The sequence below is a fragment of the Peromyscus maniculatus genome, chromosome 21 (assembly GCF_049852395.1).
Source record: "Peromyscus maniculatus bairdii isolate BWxNUB_F1_BW_parent chromosome 21, HU_Pman_BW_mat_3.1, whole genome shotgun sequence".
In the NCBI taxonomy this organism is placed as follows: domain Eukaryota; kingdom Metazoa; phylum Chordata; class Mammalia; order Rodentia; family Cricetidae; genus Peromyscus; species Peromyscus maniculatus.
The window spans coordinates 28,436,859-28,456,632 of NC_134872.1; the positions used below are offsets into that span (position 1 = coordinate 28,436,859).

At 45.4% G+C, this 19,774-nt stretch overlaps 1 protein-coding gene across 10 annotated transcripts in view; it reads right to left on the reverse strand.

The window, feature by feature from the left end:
* Positions 1-19,774, reverse strand: part of Ascc1 (activating signal cointegrator 1 complex subunit 1) — a 107,157-nt gene that overhangs the window by 78,513 nt on the left and 8,870 nt on the right. For all 10 annotated transcript variants that reach the window (XM_076557199.1, XM_076557198.1, XM_076557201.1 and 7 more), the window contains one exon: positions 18,674-18,852. In XM_076557199.1, coding sequence (XP_076413314.1) covers positions 18,674-18,852 — 179 coding nt within the window. The remainder of the gene's footprint in view (positions 1-18,673; positions 18,853-19,774) is intronic.

Here is a 19,774-nt window from a genome sequence, read left to right on the forward strand (position 1 = left end):
GATAGTTGAAAACCAATTTCTCATGGGGCTGAGGAATGCTGACTTTTAGCTAATGGCAGAAATCCTCCTAGAGTCCAGGTTGAGCCCGCTGGACTGCCCTTTGAAGTTTTGGGAACTGGAGTTTCCTTTGGACCTAACACACACATGAAGAAGTTTCAAGTCTGACAGTTGTACACTGCAGACCACTATTGCCCATGTCCTGGAGTGAAATGCCCTGAATGCATATGAAAAGTCAAACACAATTTGACTTGGAGGGAAAAAAAGGTGTGTGTGTTGGGGTGGGGGGTGGGGGTGGAACTGGAGTAAGAGAGCCAGCTTCTGGGAAAAGGGAACCGAGGAGACGGTGGCTCTGGCAGGGGAGGGTCAGGCCTGGTGGCAACAGAGGCAGCAATAGCCTGCCCTCCAACCTGCTGTAAAATGTTGTTTTAAGGTGTGTCACATGTGTTTAAGTTGTGGAATACTTGTTTAGCGATGCAAAGATGTGTTGCGTTCTTTTATGTTGCATTTGTTTAACTCTGTGAGTCTGTGTTACTTTGCCTGTCTAAAACACCTGATTGGGCTAATAAAAAGATGAACGGCCAATAGCAAGGCAGGAGAAAGGAGAGGCGGGGCTGACAGGCAGGCAAAGAGGATAAATAGAAATCTGGGAGGAGAGAGGTCAAGGAGCAAGAAAAGAAGGGGCTAGCCACTGAGCTACACAACCAGCAACGGAGTCAAAAAACAAAGAAAAGGTATACAGAAATAGAGAAAAGCAAAAGCCCAGAGGCAAAAGGTAGACAGGATAATTTAAGAAGAACTGGCTAGAAACAAGTCAAGCTAAGGGCAGGCATTCATAAGAAATAGTAAGTCTTGATGTGTATTCACTTGGGAGATGGGTGGCGGCCCCTCAAAAGAACAAAGAGTAAAGCGTCTTCCCCAGCAGGAGCAACAGCCACTCCAGCACCAGAGAATATCTCCAGAGTTAAGGGCATCACTGTTAGGCTTAAAACAAATGTGAAAGTTAAAATGTGAGGAGGTCGGGAGCACTGAGGGAGACAAATAAGATTTACCTATGGGTAGGGAGAGCCAAGGTAAACAGATGAGAAAGACGAGCTCTGAGAAAAACAAAGCTGGTCTCCACGGACTCTAAGCCAGCTCCCACCAAGCCCTGCCCACCCTGAGGAGCAGCCAAAAGAGAGCGGCAGCCTTTCCCTCCCCAGTAAACAGCTCAACTTCCTGAGTAGGTAGGTCCACCTTCCCACATATCCCTGCATCTAGTCGTAACAACTGAGTAATGGCAGCGTCTAAAACAGCCACCACTCCAGGACTAAGAGGAGGAGTGAGTAGTACTAGATGCAGCCCCTGGCCATGGGACTTTGTTTCTTCCTACTATCCTGCTAAAGTAAACCCTACCTGACGATCACTCTGTTGGTGCCGGATGTGAATTTTTCTCCTTCAAGAGCTCAAGAACCGAGACTTTTCCCATCCGGGATGGAAGGGAACCCAAGGGGAGGCATATTCTCCCCGCCTGTAGATGCATCTGGCAATCACATGTGGCCCCAGGGTCTTGGTGGAGTTCTGGGCCGTAGGCTCCTCATTGCTGCCCTTCTCTTCCCTGGGAAAGCGTCTGTTTATCCGCACACAGTCATCCCATTTCTTCTCTTTGTGAAGATGGGGGGGGGGGGGGGGCGGGGCGCACCTATGGTTGTTTTTCCTTATAAGTGATGTTCGTGGGTGATCCCCAGGCCACATCCTAGTGTCAGACTGGTTTCCATGGAGATAGGGTACTGAGCCCCATGAGACTAGAAGTGCCACCATGGGGAGCCTTCAGCCACACACAGCCTCTGCCCCCCAGGCTGGCAGCAGCACCACTGACATCCTGTATTTTCACCCAATTCTGGCTGACATATCAGTGTGTCTTACAGATCACTAACGATCAACCATTTTATAAACTAAGAAAAGTAAATGCTAATTAAAACTATACTGAATACTTCTTCTCGCCTATCAACTGAGAATTCAAAAGCCTGACGATTCATGTGTAGTACAGACTGTGGAGACGTAAGTGCTTCCACCATGCTAGTAGAAATGCAAAATGCCCTATGATCCCAGCACTTTGGGGACAAAGACAGAAGGATTAGGACTTCACTATCAGCCTGGGAAGCCCTGTCTTAGAAACGAAAACCCCCAAGGTTTTAGACTGAGTTGTGTCAGCCTCGCCCTGGCCCATCCTTATGTCTATGTGCTCACTCCCAGTGGGACTGTTCAGAGAAGGGGTTTGAAGCAGATAACGTGAACTCACGGCTCTGGGTGGAGTGCAAATCCAACCGAGCTGGTATCGCTACACAAAGAAAGAAAACAAGGAGGACACAGAGGGAAACTCATCTGCAGTCTACTAAGATATTCCACCAGGCCCAACCCTGCTTACACCTGGGTTTTCATCTTCCAGATTCTAGAACTGTGAGAAAATCAGGTTCTCCGTCTGCTGTATTCTGTGACCCTGGCCCAAGCGGAGCAATATACCCAGTGACCCTATTTCTAGAAACGGACACTTAAGACATAGTTTTGAGTTTGTTTGCTTGTTTGGTTGGTTGGTTTTTGTTTTTTGGGTTTTTTTGGGGGTTTTTTTGGTTTTTTTTTGAGACACAGTTTCGCTGTGAACCCCTGGCTGTCCTTAAACTCACAGAGATCCACCCACCTCTGCCTCCCAAGTGATGGGATTACAGGTGTGCATCACCACACCTGGCATGATTCTTCATATAGTTTTGACTTTTGGAAGTATGTTGATGGCATACATATTAAAAATAAATTCACAAGGATTTAAAAGGAAGGGGAAAAACCAAAGCTGAAAATGAATAAGGGGCAGGGTACAGCTCAGCAGGGTAATGTGTCCTTAACATGTACAAACCACAGTTTCTCTCACAACACCACATACTGGCGTGGGGGATCAAATGAACACCAAGTTCACACTAAACTAATGAATACATATTTGATTTTTTTATTATAGTTTTGGGCAGGGTTGAGGGAAGATTTACTAACCAATTCTGAATACTTTTTCCTCTTATCTTTTTGAGGCAGGCTTTCACAGGACAGTCTGGGTTGCCTGAGATGATGCAGCCCAGCATTCAGGAGTGTTGCTGCTGCCATCCCCCAGAACCCCAGCCTCCCTCCCTCAAGCCCACAGGATGGGGAAGTCTACCATGGGCTGATAGCTCTGAAACAGCCAGAAGAAACCCTTTCCTTCCTGTGCCTTTTTAAAAAATTTTATTCATTATTTAAATGTTTACACTCCATGTGTGTATATACACACATGCACACATGTTCAAGCCACAGCACAAATGTGTGGGGGTCAGAGGACAACTTTTGGGAATCAGTTGTCTCCTTCCACCATGTGGGTTCCAGGGACTGAACTCGGTTTGGCAGGCTTGGCAGCGAGTGGCCTGACCACTGGGCCATCTCACCAGCCCCCTTACATTGTTTGAATCAAGTACTTTGTCATGGCAACAGAGGCAGCAACTGACCCACCTCACCTTACCCTTTGAGAGGCTACCACTTTACCAGCTTGGGTTTACTTGCCAAGGAAACGCTGAATGCTGGGAAACTAAATACATGAAGCACAACAGAACACAGAACAATGGACTAGCTCAAGGTTACATGGACTCAACTCTTTAGGGGATTCCGAGTCATGAGGTCATCATAAGTAACCTTAAGGGGAAGACGTTTAATGAGTAGAAAAACACTAATTTTTACCCGCTTAGCACTGTTATCTACCAAGATAAATAGATAAATAAATAAAAATAAGCCAACCATATCTTTTACAGAATTGTCTAAATTTAATATAAGATCAAACATTTTAAAGACAGTGGTATAAATCTCTAGGGCCACTGTTTCCTTTTGCTCGGAATATATATACTCCTACCTCAAGCCTGTTCATTGAAACAAATCAAGACCAACATCAAGTTCTTTACCCCAGGGTTTAATTACGCTGGGCCCTGCTCCAAGTCTGCCATTATTTGGAGCTGGAACTGTTCTGCTCCATTAGCTTGGCCACCCAGGCTGGCGCCTGAAAATTCTAACGGTATTGACCTTCCACCCAGGAGAGGCGAGCAGAGGGGGAAGTAACAGGAATTTCCTGGGGCAGTTTTGTCTGGACGAAAATAAGCATGCTTCTTTATGGCAAAGTCACATCTCTCTGAGCCTCAGTTTCTTCGTGTGTTAAGCAGGGTCTCACAAGACAAATCTAAAGCAGCCTCCATCAGAGTCATGTTCAGCCTGAGTCAGAGGTCAGAGCCCCCAGGGCACAGCCTTAACTCTGCACTAAATCCATGCTGTAGTTTCCCACATCGCCATCGCGGGCTCTCTCACAGGCTGGGCAAGCGTCTACCACTGAACTACACCCCCAGCCCTTGTTCATTCTGAGACAGAACCTTGCTAAGTTACTCAGGCTGCCCTCTACTCCATATCCAGCCCAGCTAGGCCTTGCCCTTGCCATCACCCTGCTGCAGCATCCCAGGCAGCTCAGATGACAGATGTGCAGCGTCACACCCCCAGGTCCATCCCATTTTTTGGTCTAGCACTCCAGGAAATGCTGGCCACGTAACTCTAAAACTGGCAGGCTTGGAGGAAAGGCAGTAGAGAGTACAGTGGGTTAGCCCACCACAGGGCGTCCACTCAAATCACACAAGCCGTTACCCGGGTGATCTGCCAGAGTGCCTGCAAGCAGACAGGACGCCTCTCTTCAGACGTGGGCCTACAAGGCCGTGCTCATTACTCGATGACTAAGAAACAAACTCTGAAGATCCCTGTGTTCTGCCTCGACAGTAGATGCTGACTGCCAGGGACAAAACCCATCATCGTAATCATCATCAAACTGCACACATGCCTAGCATGTGTTAGCAGCTCCAGGAGTTACTAAGGCTTGTGCCTTCCTCCAGAATATCGTCTCAGGTCCTAACTCCACTGCTACCGACCTACTGTTGCTAGACAGGGCATTCCATTTTCCTAAGCTTCAGTTTCCCCTTATGAAATAGGAGAGATCACCTACCTTCCCTCTAAGTCACAGGCTCTAATCAATTATCTCACACAAAGCCCATAAACAAGGACCTGCTAAGAAAAGAGGCATCTGGGAAGGACTCACCAATTCACTTCCTGATGCTCCGTGCAAACGGAAAGGAAATAAGCATGAAGATCTGTCCTTCTGCTCACTGTATTATTATTGTATGGCAAAATCCCATCGAAGCACTTAAAGGAAAATGATACAAACTTCACTAACATATGAAGTTATTCAAAGAAGGCAGAATGGTGTTTGGATTTGCAACCAGGCAAACCAAGTTCAAGTTCTAACTCTGTCACCGAGCTGGTCTGGAACCTAGCCCTTGGTCTGGGACACAAACAATGCCTCTGTCTTAGGTCCATTCTGGAGGTTAAGTGACATTTATATGGAGTCTCTGGCGCACAGCAGCATGGAATAGACAGAGGCCGCCTCCTCCCTTTTACACGACGAGACACCACTACTCAAACCACCTCTCCACTCCCTGTCCCAGCAGCACCAGGAGCTAAATGAGTCGTTCCCATTACTCCTTTAGGGTGTTCGGGAAAACTGACTTTCATGTGAGAGCCTCTCTTGTGTTGTTAAAGAAATACCTTGTTAAGTCGTATACACTGATTCTTCTGGCTTATAAATTCCCTCTATTCAGACATGATGAGAAAGTAAAGAGGTGCTTATAAGAAAGAACAGCCAAGCACCAGCCTTCACACGACCTTTCCCATGCAGTGTTACATTTTCACCCATTAAAGAGAAGGGCCTCTCCCTTCCTCACTTAGCTTCTGGGAGAGTCATGATGACAAGCTTACGCTCCTCAAGCTTAACCATGCCTCCAAAAGCTGCTTACAAGCATTAGTGAGCAGTGCTTCTAGAACCAACACCAATTCCCAAGGACAGACACTGATGACTAGTGACAGTCAACCTGGTCCAAGGCAGACCCTCAGCTTCTGCTTTGATTTTCCTCCTCCACACCCACTTGAGCAGAGCTGGGGTGGAACCTCGTGAACTCTGGGTGAGCACTCTCCTGCTGAACTACACTCCCAGCCCCTCGGCCGGCACCTGATGCCACTCTTTCCCTCACCTCTACCCTTAACCCACAGGATTAGGGCAAGTCCTATTTGCTGTAAGAATGTCTATAACACACCACCTGACACTCACGCGGCACTATCTACATGCCACGATCTGCCCTAAAATGAAATCATTTTCTTCATCCTACCAACACTGTGACTCCAGTACTATTACTATCTCCACTTTGGAAAAAGCCTATGAAACATCCCTGGAATAGATCCCTCCCAAATACACCAGAAACCAAGAGGCTGTATCAACAGGCTCCTCATTGGCACTGAACTCTTTGATTCTAAAGGCATCCTCCATGACACCTTCACACTTATTTTTCTACAATGCTAAATTTACCACACTAGTTTTTTACAGGAGATATGCAAATTAAAATTACTCAGAACCTGGCCTGGAAGCTATTTGTCTGTCCCCTTTGGACCCCTACATCATTCCTGGCTACCCACTTTCAGTCTCAAGAAAGTCTTCATCCTCCCCAAAACCTCAGAAGTGCCAGGCCCTCTCCAGACTCGCCTGGCAGAAATCCCTGCCCCTCCTTCAAAATTCTATGTGTCATTGACCTTAGCAAGCCTTCTCTGAGCACTCCACAATCTCCCTCTGGGTACCCATTAGAAGTCTATTTCCCCCAGTAAGCTATGGGATCTGTGACGGCAGAGTCCACTAGTACTAAACAATACAGATTTACAATGTGTTATGTTCATATAGCATGCAGTAGGCATTTAACAAGTATATGAACTGAAAAACAACCTGTTCCTAACTACAGCCCTCCATCCAAATGGTAAAACATGTCACTGCTGCAAGCGCCTCCTTTTCTGACTTCCCCAACCACCATCACAACTCAAGGGGTTTATGATTCTTCTTAAAACCAGACCATCTTCACTCTAAATCATTTCATAAGACAACTACAAATTGTTCAATTCCCTAAAAGATAAGGAAGTCTAATTGTATGTTAAAGTTTTTATATATAATTTTCTTCTTCAGTGAATAATCCTACTAGAAAAAAAATAATAATCCTAACTGGGGAAGCAGCAGGAGAACCCAGACCCAAGAGCCATTTCAGCCCAGTGGCAGCTTCACACAGTATGAAAATAATGTCTCAGGAGCTATAACCGATGCAGGTTCTCTAGGCAGCCTGAAAAATCCCTGGTTGCTGCAGACAGATCTATAAGCCTTCAGAACGCTCCACCACACACAGTGTGAATTACTGTTTTTCATTACTGCTGTGCTTTCTACCAGACCCTGCTGTGAGATAAAGTGGAATTATAGCGGCATCACTAGCTACAGATGATTGAGAGATACACAGGGTTGTAATGTACTTCTTGAACTTACAGACAGTAAGACATTTGCGAATCATAATGTGAGCAAGGACAGACTGCAAGAATAAGGTGCCATTTACCTGCAGATCACATAGATGAAAACTACCTTATCGTGTCTGTGAGAGGCTGAATCCCACATTAAATACCTGGGCTTGGGGAGCTGAAGTACAAGGACCATGGTGATAACGTCTATAGTCAAATAACATTCCTTATATAACTGATGAACACAAGGTAATTTCAGGAAACACTTTGCTAAAAGTAAATTTCATTTCCTTGGAGAGTGAACGGTAAGGTCAAGGACAAGTGTACTATCAAAGGGACAGAAGAGCCACTTATTTTAAGGGAAGTAGTTCAAGAGAGGGGGACAAAAAGACAGGATGAGGCTTCCAAAGCCCAGGATGGTGGCACACGCCCATCATCCCAGCACTTAGGAGGTGGGGCCAGGAGGATCAGGAGTTCATGATTATGCTCGGCTGTGTATCAAGTTCAAGACCAGTCTGAGCTACACGAGACCATCAGAGTATGAATATATTTGGTAACAGATCCTTTGCTGAGATAATTAAGGTAAAAATGAAGTTGTATGGATGGACTCCAACCTGATGTCTGGAATCCATCGAAGAGATGATTAGGACACAGGAACACACAAAGGGGAGCCCATGTGAAGACACCAGAAGATGGCCATTTGCAAACCAAGGAGATTGTTCCTGAAGAAATCAACCCCACCAACTTCTTTAGCTCAGACTTCCAGGCTCCAAGATTGTGAGAAATGAATGGTGTTGTGTAAGGCCTCCAGGCCTTGGTACTTTGTTATTGCAGCCCTCCACACTAATCTACAACAGTGAACCTGACAACATCAACAAACACAAACCAATGACTTCCACAGAACAGTGAGACAGTTGAAAACTGAAACAAAAAGAGAACTGCAATTTTCAAAAGGCCATTTACAATACCACCATAAACAGGACAAATTAAGGATAACTTTAATGTAAGTAGAAAAATAATGCCAGGCATGGTAGTTCACACCTGCAATCTAAGCAGCTGGGAAGCTGAAGCAGAGGATCACTTCAAATTTGAGGCCAACCTGGGTTATATAGTGGGGTCCAGGCTAGCCTGGGCTACAAAGCAAAACCCTGTCTCAAAAAGCAATGAAGGGCCAGGTGGTCCGCCGCCGGTGGCGGCGGCGGCGGCGGCGGCGGCGGCGGCGGCGGCGGCGGCGGCGCACACCTTTAATCCCAGCACTCAGGAGGCAGAGCCAGGCCGGATCTCTGTGAGTTCGAGGCCAGCCTGGTCTACACAGCGAGATCCAGGAAAGGCGCAAAGCTACACAGAGAGACCCTGTCTCGAAAAACCAAAAAAAGAAAACAGAAAAGCAATGAAGGAAAGGAGGGAAGGATTTCATTTCCCTATGTTTTAAATTAAGGAATGCTGATACCATCTCACCACACCTTTTTTTCCCCAGACAAGAGTCTCATGATGTAGCCCAGGCTGGCCTGTAACTTACCAAGTAGACCAGGTTGGTCTTAAACTCAGAGACCCACCTGACTCTGCATCCCTAGTGCAGGGATTAAAGGCATGAGACCACACTGCTGATTCCACCCTGACCCCTTTTCTATCTAAATCGCAGGTCATGCAGCCTCTGAGGACACACCTGTTACCTCAGTGAATAAACACAAGGTCCTCAAGGTTTCTAGGACAGAATTCACCTGCCCTGGGATCACATGTGCAGACTGCCACTAGAAAATGACTGCAGGCTTTTAAAGCCACTGGACCATCATTCTAACACCAGAATGAAGCTCACCAGAAAGCCTCTCTAATATAATGGAGATAATAGTCCCTCACTTATTTCCTCTTTTATGCTGTACCCTTCCCCTGCTGCTGCCAGAGAATGGTTTAAAAGCAGGAAGGAGGCCACGCCAGTATGAAGTCTCCCTGAAAGCAGGACGGAAGTAATTCAGGCTGATTAAGGCCAGCATGATTTCATAGCAGACAATCTCATTCTGGTAGAATTAAAGTGAGCTTTTCAGTATTTGCTCCCTATCAGCCTGTGCCAGTAGCCAAAAGAAAAGCAAGAAGATGTGTGGACACACACAAAAGAGACAGACTAGTCACAACGCACTTGTCTCACATGAGGTATTCATAACACTGAAAACAACCAAGACTGAGCTTCAGCTACATTGGTATTTACAAGAAATAGAATTCCAAAACTAACTAACCTCGCTGCCAGCAAAAAAAAAATGATGCTTTGGCCCTTTGTGTTTCTGGATTTGTTCCTTTTCATCTTGTACTGCTGGGCCAAGCCAATGTCCTGTCTCTGAACCATCTTTCTCATGCCAGTGCTTTTGAACTTCTAGCCCACCTTCCATTCCCGGGCAACATGAAGTCACCTTGCTTTGAAATGTTAAATGAAAACTATGTTCTAACCCACATGTGAGTGTCTGACATACACATAAGCCTTGTTTAAGCACTAAAAGCCAATTTTGTCATTTACGATAGGTTATATAATATCTATGTTGTACAGTCTGAATCTACTCACCCTCAGAGTTTCATTGTTAAGTAATCAATTTTACAATTCTCACAACTGATACACAAAAGCACTTGGTTTCCAATACTTCTATACCCACATATCTATCTCACTGTAATTTGTACCCAAAATCTAGCTTTAACAGGACAGCCTGGGAGTGATGGCACACACCTATAATGCAGCATTCAGAGGCTAAGGCAGGAGATTTAAGGCTTCAAAGCCAGCCAAGCTACACGAGTGCTGTGGGATGTCTCTTTACACTGTGAATATGTGTTGCTCTGATTGGTTGATGAATAAAGCAGTTTGGACAAAGGTGAGGCAGAATAAGGTCAGGTGGTACATTAAAACTAGCGAGAGAGAAGAAAGAAGAGTATGGAGATGCTGCAAGTCGCTACCAGGAGAAGCAAGATGTGAAAGTACCGGTAAGGCACAAAGCCACGTGGCAACATATAGATTAATAGAAATGGGCTGCGTTAAGTTAGAAGAACTAGCTAGAGAGAGGCCTGAGCCATTAGGCCATAGAGTTTGCAAGTAATATAAGCCTCTGTGTGTTTACTTGGGTCCGAGCAGCTATGGGACCTGGTGGGACACAGGAAAACTTCTGACTACACATGAGATCATCTAAAAAAACAAAATAAGGGGACTGATGGAGCTGGAGAGGTGGCTCAGGAGGTAAGAGCACTGGCTGCTCTTCCAGAGGATCCAGGTTTGATTTGAAGCATCCACAAGACAGTTCACAACCTTCTGTAACCCCAGTTCTAAGGGATCCAATACTCTCTTCCAGCCTTTGCTGGCACCAGACTCATATATGGTGTATACACATACATACAGACAAAACACCCATACACATAAAGTAGCAAAACTTAATAAATAAATAAATGGACTAGGTGAGAAGGCTCAGTAGTTAAGAGAACATCTGGCATTCAAAGGCACCAGTATGCACATGGTGTACACATACATACCCTCAATATCTCTATCTATCTATCTGTCTATCTATCTATCTATCTATCTATCTATCTATCTATCTATCTCTATCTCTATCTCTCTCTCCTTCCCTCCCTCCCTCCCTTCCTCCCTCTATCCCCCTCCACATACACTAAATAAATCTTTTTTAAAAATAACATAAAACAATAAATATAGACAGAGCAGCAGACACAAAAGGAAAAGGGGAAAAAGAGGAAAGGTGGGAAAGAAGGGAGGAATAAAGAAAAGATTTTGCCAGACATGGAGGTACCTGCCTCTGAGTCCTGCATGGCGGTACCTGCCTGTGAGCCCAGCACTTGAGAAGCAAAGGCGGAACAATCAAAGCCCACCTCAGTTACATGCTGAACTCAAGGTCAGGCCTGAGCTAAACGAGATCCTGTCTTAGAAAACTAGAAATACATTTTTTCAAATGAGCTTCAAAAGCTGGGCGTGGCAGCACACACCTTTGAATCCCAGAACTTAGAAGGCAGGAGGCAGAGGCAGGTGGATCTCTGTGAGTTCGAGGCCAGCTTGGTCTACATAATGAGTTCCAGAACAGCCAGAGCTACATAGAGAGGCCCTGTCTCAAGGGGGAAGGAAAAAAAAAAAAAAAGAACTTAGAAAAAAAATTTATACCAAAAAAATGGTCACTGCCACCACTGTGACTATGAAAGCTAGCTTCATCTCATCTGTTTTCCAGACAGGGTCTCACTCGTGCACCACTCTATCCTGTTTATGTAGTACTGGTTTATGTAGTACTGGGCATCAAACCCAAGGCTCCCAGAGTGAAAGGCCAGCACTCTACCATCTGAGCGACATCCCCACCCCGTCTAATCTTTACACTCTTATGATACAACTTTAACCTAGCCAACAGAAAATAGGGAAGGACAGCTAACACTTATTAACTATTTATTATGGAGCAGGCACCATGCTGAGTACTGTAACTCATTTAATTCTTCCTACAGGGCTCCAATCAGGCCATTAGACAAGTTCATTTGCTCAAGTGCAAGTCAGTATAAGGACTCCAGAATCAGATCTTAAACTAAAACTACAGCTATTAACCACTGTTGTATTTTATTCCAATTTGTTTGTTTGTTTTTTCAAGACAAGGTTTCTCTCTCTCTCTCTCTCTTTCTCTTTTCTTTTCTTTTTTTCCAGAGCTGAGGACCGAACCCAGGGCCTTGTGCTTGCTAGGCAAGTGCTCTACCACTGAGCTAAATCCCCAACCCCAAGACAAGGTTTCTCTATGTAACAGCACTGGCTGTCCTCGAACTCACTGAGATCCGCCTACCTCTGCCTTCCAAGGGCTAGGATGAAAGGTGTGCGCCACCACCGCCCAGCCCGAATGTTTTTACTACACTCTTCATGACAGAATTAAGAAAACATAGCATGGACATCCATGCACAAAAGGGAGGAGACTGGAGAGGTAGCTCAGTGGTTAGGAGCACTGGCTGATCTTCCAGAATAGCCAGGTTTGGTTTCCAGAACCCACAAGATGGCTCACAGCTGCCTTTAACTCCAGTTCTATAGAATCTGACGCCCTCTTCTGGCCTCCACAGGCACGTCATGAACATGGTACACAGACCTACACATAACATAGATATAAGCTAGTCTTTTAAAAAAAAAATTATCTTGCCTTCATTGAGGTGGTAGGGGTCGGCAACAAAAATGAAAATCAGGGCCTTGAACACACAAGGCAAACACTTAGCCACAGCCACAGCCGAGGCCGCAGCTTCACACCTTATACAAAAATTAACTGAACTAAATAGCTAAAAATAAAACAAACAAACAAAATCATACAGAATCTGAAAGAAGGCATAAGTGAAGTTTCACATTTTACAGCTATGCAAAGAGTTGTTAGTTATGAGCCAGGCGGATCTCTGAGTTCAAGGCCAGCCTAGGCTACAGAATAAATTCCAGGAAAGGCACCAAAGCTACAAAGAGAAACCCTGTCTTGAAAAACCAAAACAAAAACAAAAAAAAGTTGTTAGTTGTGACATCAGAAGATGTATGGTACAAAAAAAAAAAAAAAAAAAAAAAAAAGATAAACTAGACCATCAAAATATAATATACTTATTCCACACAGAATAACTGCTAAGAGAAAAAAAAAGACAAACTAGGTACTGGGAGAAATATTTGCACACCATACATTCTTGAAAGGACTAGCATCCAGGATGAAAAACAGGCAAGTGTGTGTATGTGTGTGTGTATGTTGACTCAACAGCTAAAAAAAAAAAAGGTAACTTCCTTTTTTTAAGACACAGCCTCACTCCAAAGCCCTGGATAGCCTCTAAGTTGCTATTAGACCAGGCTGGCCTTGAACTCACAGAGATGCAGCACCTGTCTCTGCCTTCTGAGTGCTGAGATTAAAGGTGTGAATCACTACACCCAACAAACAGCCCAGTTTTAAAGGTTTTTAAAAATATTTTCTTATCCGCGGGCGGTGGTGGTGCATGCCTTTAATCCCAGCACTCACTTGGGAGGCAGAGGCAGGCGGATCTCTGTGAGTTCAAGGCCAACCTGGTCTACAAAGCGAGTTCCAGGAAAGGCACAAAGCTACACAGAGAAACCCTGTCTCGAAAAACTAAAAAAAAAAATAAATAAATAATAAATATTTTCTTTTATTTCATGTGTGTGTACCTGGTATGGATATGTGCACCACAAGTACACAGGAGCCCCCAGATGTCAGAATAGGCATCAGACCCCCTGGAACTGGAGTTACAGATGGGTGTGAGCCGCCATGTGAGTGTTGGGAACTGAACCCAGGTTCTCTGTATGAGCTGCGAGTGCTTTTACCTTCTGAGCCATCTTTCTAGCCCTGAAACCAACCAATTTTAAAATGGGCAAAAACAGAAAAAGGTAACTCACCAAAGAAAAAGTTGAGTATCATTAAGTATCACTGAGTCATTAGAGAAATGGAAATTAAAATGCTACTCCATAACTATTAAAACGGCTAAAAGATAGTGGAGACAGGGCTGGGAGGACAGCTCAGTGGTGAGTGCTTGTCTAGCATGTATGAGACCTGTTTCCCAGCCCCCAAAAAAGAAAACAACGGCAATACAAATGCTGACATGGATACAGAACCACCAGAGTTACTATATGTGGCTGGTGGAGATGCAAACTGGTGTATTATTGAGGGGGGGAGTGTGTGTAGGGGGGTGAGGGGTATGTGTGAGTTTGTGTGGTGGTGGTGGGTTGTGTGGCTCGTGGGGGGGGGTGAAGGGTATGTGTGAGTTTGTGCAGAGTGTGTGTGTGTGAGTGGTGAGGGATATGTATGAGTTTGTGTAGTGTGTGTGTGTGTGTGTGTGTATGTGTGTGTGTGTGTGGTGAGGGGTATGTGTGAATTTTGTGGTGTGGGTGTGGGTATGTGTGGTGAGGGGTGTGTGAGTTTGTGTGGTATGTGGTATGTGGGGGTGAGGGGTATGTGTGAGTTTGTGCAGTGTGTGTGTGTGTATGTGTGTGTGTGTGGTGAAGGGTATGTGTGAGTTTGTGCAGTGTGTGTGTGGTGAGGGGTATGTGTGAATTTGTGTGGTGTGGGTATGGGTATGTGTGGTGAGGGGTGTGTGAGTTTGTGTGGTGGGGGGTGAGGGGTATGTGTGAGTTTGTGCAGTGTGTGTGTGTATGATGGGGGTATGTGTGAGTTTGTGCAGTGTGTGTGTGTGTGTGTGTGTGTGTGTGTGTGTGTGTGTGTGTGTGATGGGGGTATATGTGAATTTGTATGGTGTGGGTGTGGGTATGTGTGGTGAGGGGTGTGTGAGTGTGTATGTGACTGTGAGGGGGCTGAATAAGAGGTATGTCTGCATGCCACAGCACTCATGTGGAGGTGAGAAGACGACTTTGTGAACTCAGTTTTCCCTCCCAACTTCCATGGGTCCCAGAAACCAGAGGTTGTCGGGCTTACACAGCCAACCCTCTTCCCACTGAGCATCCATCCCACCAGCCCTGGTAATATTTTTATAAAGTTAAACATGTGATTACAACACATACTAGGAATCTCACTCCTGGGTATTTACTCTAAGGAAATGAAGGCTTAAGTTTATACAAAAAACCTCTGCAAAGTTGTCCATAGCAATTCTACTCATAATTGCCAGAAACTGGAAAAGTCCAAATGATGTCTAGTAACAAATGGATGAAGAAGAAAACTGTAGCATCCATGAAGTAGAGGCCAACTCAGGGGAGTGAGGATGGACCACGGACTCTACAGCCCGGGGACGCTCACACACACCCTAAGTGAGGATGGACCACGGACTCTACAGCCCGGGGGACGCTCACACATACCCTAAGTGAGGATGGACCACAGACTATACAGCCCGGGGACACTCACACATACCCTAAGTGAGGAGTGGACTGCAGATCTATACAGCATGGAGGAAGCTCACACATACCCTAAGTGAAAGAGGCCTGGGTCAACAGCCTATCAGATGATTCCATGAACATGACATTCAGGAAGACAAAAATGAATACCACTAGGATGGGAAAAGCACTCGGAAAGGGCTGTCTGTGGCCATGAGCCTGCTCTAGATTTCAACAATGATGACAGTCACAGAACTCTATGCATTCTAGAGACCCTAGCTCTAAATAAGCAAATCAGAATCCATACAAATTAGAATCCAAAGCTAATTTCACTATTAAGATAATTCTGAATACAATTTTAATTTTTAATCCTTCCATCCTGGCAAACTAAGAAAAGAATTTTTTAAGAGTTTTTTTTTTTTTAAGATTTATTTATTTATTATGTATATTATACAGTGTTCTGCCTGGTCCCTGCAGGCCACAAGAGGACACCAGATCTTGTTACAGGTGGTTGTGAGCCACCACGTGGTTGCTGAGAATTGAACTCAGGACCTCTGGAAAAGCAGTCAGTGCTCTTAACTGCTGAGCCATCTCTCCAGCCCCCAAGAAAAGAATTTTTTAAACTTTGAACTTTTAAGTAGACCATCTATATTTAAAAAAAAAAATCTCTCAAGAACAAAAGAAAGAAAAAAAATATGCTGGACGGTGGTGGAGCATATCTTTAATTCTAGCACTTGAGAGGCAGGGGGCAGGTGGATCTCTGAATTCGAGGCCAGTCTGGTCTACAGAGCGAGTTCCAGGACAGCCAGGGCTACACAGAGAAACCTTGTCTTGAAAAAAGAAACAAACAAACAAAATCTCCCAAGGCTCAGAAAACAGAAAGGAGAAGAAGAGAAAGATTCAAAGAGCTAAAGATCCAGGGGCTGGAAAGATGGTTCAGCAATTAAGAGCATTGGCTGCTCTTGCAGAGGACTCAAGTTCAGTCCCAAGCACCCACATGGTGGCTGAGGATATCCAATAACTTCAGTTCAAGGGGACCCGTTCTCCTCTTCTGGCCTCCACAGGCACTGTACACGGGGTGCACTTCCATATAGGCAATACACTAATACACATACAATTAAAAATAGATAGATCTTTCAAAAGAAAAGAGATAAAGGTCCAGAGACAAACAGGATCTCTGTACATCAGTATCTAACGCAGACATTAGCTCACAGCAGCTACGGCAGCCTGCAAAAGACCCGCACAAGGGAAAAGCAGGGGACACTCCAGCAGAGGGGAAGCTGAGGGCTACTGACGGCCGATGGCTGCCGGCGAAGGAGAGTCAGTCTTCTTTACGGGGTACGGTCCCCTGGTAGGTCGAGCATCTCCATCCCCAGTCTCTGCAACCCCCCCTTCAGTGTGTATGCGTGCAAGTATGCGAGCAAGAGTGTGTGCGTGTGCGTGTGTGTGTGTGTGTGTGTGTGTGTGTGTGTGTGTAAGCACCCACACCACAGCACACACGTGGAGGACAGAGGTCAACTTGCAGTAGTCAGCTGTCTCCCTCCACCATAGAACCCAGCATTTGCCCTGAGTTTGTCAGGCGGGGCAGCAAGCATCTTTCCCCCATCCTCTCCCTCACCAGCCTCTGGGAGATGCTTCAGCAAACTTGGTTGAGAGAACTAGCGTTGTACGTGTTAGGCTGCACCATCTGGTGCATGAAACACATTCGGTATCTTTTTAAGCTTCTTTATAGTTGTGCTTATACCTTGCCTTGAAACGGCTGTTCAAAATGTGACTGATATGCAGAACCTGCAAGTGCTCAAAAGACAAGAGACTCGAGAATACTACAACCGACCAAAACCCTTCCTCACAGCGTCCCACTCCATCACGTGTCCTAGGTTTCCTGTGGAACACACTTTGTAATGAGGAGCCTGGAAATGGAACGTCTGCCTCTTTTATTCTCTCCTGTGACAAAAACAACACAGGAGAAGAACATCTAATATTGGCAAAAGCCGGGAAAGAAACCTAAAGACAATTTTGCATGGGAGCACATAAATTTCTTGAAGATAATTTGGGAAAAGACTCAAACACACACACACACACACACACACACACACACACACACACACACACACACATGCCTTTTCCACTTCTAAGAATTCAAGTAAGAAATGAATCAGACTACTCAGGACAGCGTCACTACAATAACGAAAACCAGAAAGATAAAGACTATGTTAAATGGAATACTTAGTAGCATTCAAAAACGGAAGTTATTGGAGCCGGGTATGATGACACATCTTGTCATCTCAACTACACAAGAGGCTGGTGTAGGAGGACTACCTGAGCCCAGGAGTCTCAGAATAGCCTAGCCTGGGCAACACAGCCAAAGCCCCTGTCACAGAAACAAGGGAGGAAGTTGGGTGGGTGGAGAAGGGAAGGGAAGAGAAAAAGCAATAAGCCATTTGAAATCTATGTCATGACTGCTGGAATTTCATTTTGATCTCCAAAGAACAGCTGAAAGATCGAGGGTTTTGTACATTGACAATTATTCATGACAGAATGCTGTTTCAAACAAAGCAGAATATAAAATCATACATAATCCAACTTGGTTTGGTTTTTTGTTTGTTGGACAGGGTCTCGCTATTTAGCTCAGGCTAGCTTCCAACTCAAGCTCCTCCCCCTTTCAGCCCCTGAGTGCTATGGGATCTGTAATTGCTTCACGACCTTTACTCCTTTCGCTTTCTTTCTTTTTTTTTTTTTTTTTTTTGGTTTTTCGAGACAGGGTTTCTCTGTGTAGCTTTGCGCCTTTCCTGGAACTCACTTGGTAGGCCAGGCTGGCCTCGAACTCACAGAGACCCGCCTGGCTCTGCCTCCCGAGTGCTGGGATTAAAGGCGTGCGCCACCGCTACCACCACCCGGCTCCTTTCGCTTTCTAACTTTTTGGTTTTGGTTTTTAAAAAGTCTCACTAGTTATCCCGGACTGACCTTGAACTCTAGATTCTCTTGCCTCAGCCTCAGAATGCTCAGATTTCAAGCATGCCCCACCATGCCCGGTTAAAGTTTGCTTGTCTGTTATCATCCTATTAACAGAACTTTACATTTACTGTTCTAGAACCGTTATAAAGGTAGACTTATTTACCGTTTATGTGTATGAGTGTGGGGCCACTGTGTGTGTATGGTGCCCACAGAAGCCAGAAGAGGCATCCCCTGGAACTGGAGTCATAGGCAGCTTTGAACCACCATGTGGATGCTGGGAACTGAACCTAAGTCTTCCAGAAGAGCAGTAAGTGCTCCTAACCTCTGAGCCATCTGTCCAGCCCTACAGTTCTATACACCAATTTGTCTTTATCACAGTACTAACCCCAAAGGAGCCACAACTGCCTGGAGGCAGAAGATCAGCAATAATAGTGCTTCCCTCAGAAGATCAGCAATAATAGTGCTTCCCTCATCCCACCACCCAGTTTGAATTATGAACCATTTCTTAAAAAGATTTTGTTTTCTACTTACCATGGAGCACTTCTCCAGCACTTCCTTCTGGAACTTCAGAAATCTTTCCTGAACTTCAACTTCATTGAGAAAAAAGGCCAGGAAGTGAGTGAAGGGCTGCCTCCTTCTGAATGTGTCCAGGAGAACATCAACCCGCGTTCGGGCTGAAATTACGCCATTTCGATGCTGACCAGTGATCACTTCATGCAAAGAAAAAAAAAAACGTTACCGGGCTCAAGAACCCACAGTGCTTGACAGGTAGACGCCATCTGACACGATCATCTCTGGGGATCTATCTGAAAGGTCTCCCTCCCATCACGGATATAGCAGTGGCACCAAGGCGAAGAAAACTGCTAGTGAAGTCGATATAAACAGAATACACTTGAAAATGGAGGATCTGAGGCTGGGGAGGTAGCCTGTCAGTCAAGTGTTTACAGCACAAGCGTTAAGACCTGAGTTTGGGTCCCCAAAACCCAAATAACAATTGGGTGTGGAGAGCACATCCGTAATTCCAGTGCTTGGGAGGCAAGAGACAGAGGGGTCCTGGGACTCACTGGCCAGTCAGTCTGGCCAGACCAACAAGTTTCAGGTTCAGTGAGAGACACTATCTCTAAAATAAGCAAATAATAAATTATTAAGACGGAGATCAACTGAGGAAGAAAACACTTGATATCAACCTCTGGCTTCCACATGCACAGATGCATGCATACCCACAGGAACACGTGAACACACACTACACACACAGGAACATGTGCACGGCTCTCTCTCTTTCTCTCTCTCTAAGTATCTTAGCCAGGAATGGTAGCACATGCCTACAATCCAAGCACCTGGGAGGTAGAGGCAGAAGAATGAGGAGTTCAAGACCAGCCTCGGCTACACAGTGAATTTAAGGTCAGTCTAGGCCACATGACACCCTGTCTAAAAAGAGAGGGGTTGGGGGGACCAGTGAGATGCTCACTGTTGTCAAGCCTGACGACCCAAGTCCAACCCCAGAACCCACATACTGGAAGGAGTCAACTCTGGTAGATTGTCCTCTGAGCTCCACACACGTGTCATGGCACTGTATGTACCCACACACGGACACAGACATACACACACACACAGAGCAAATAAATATAATTT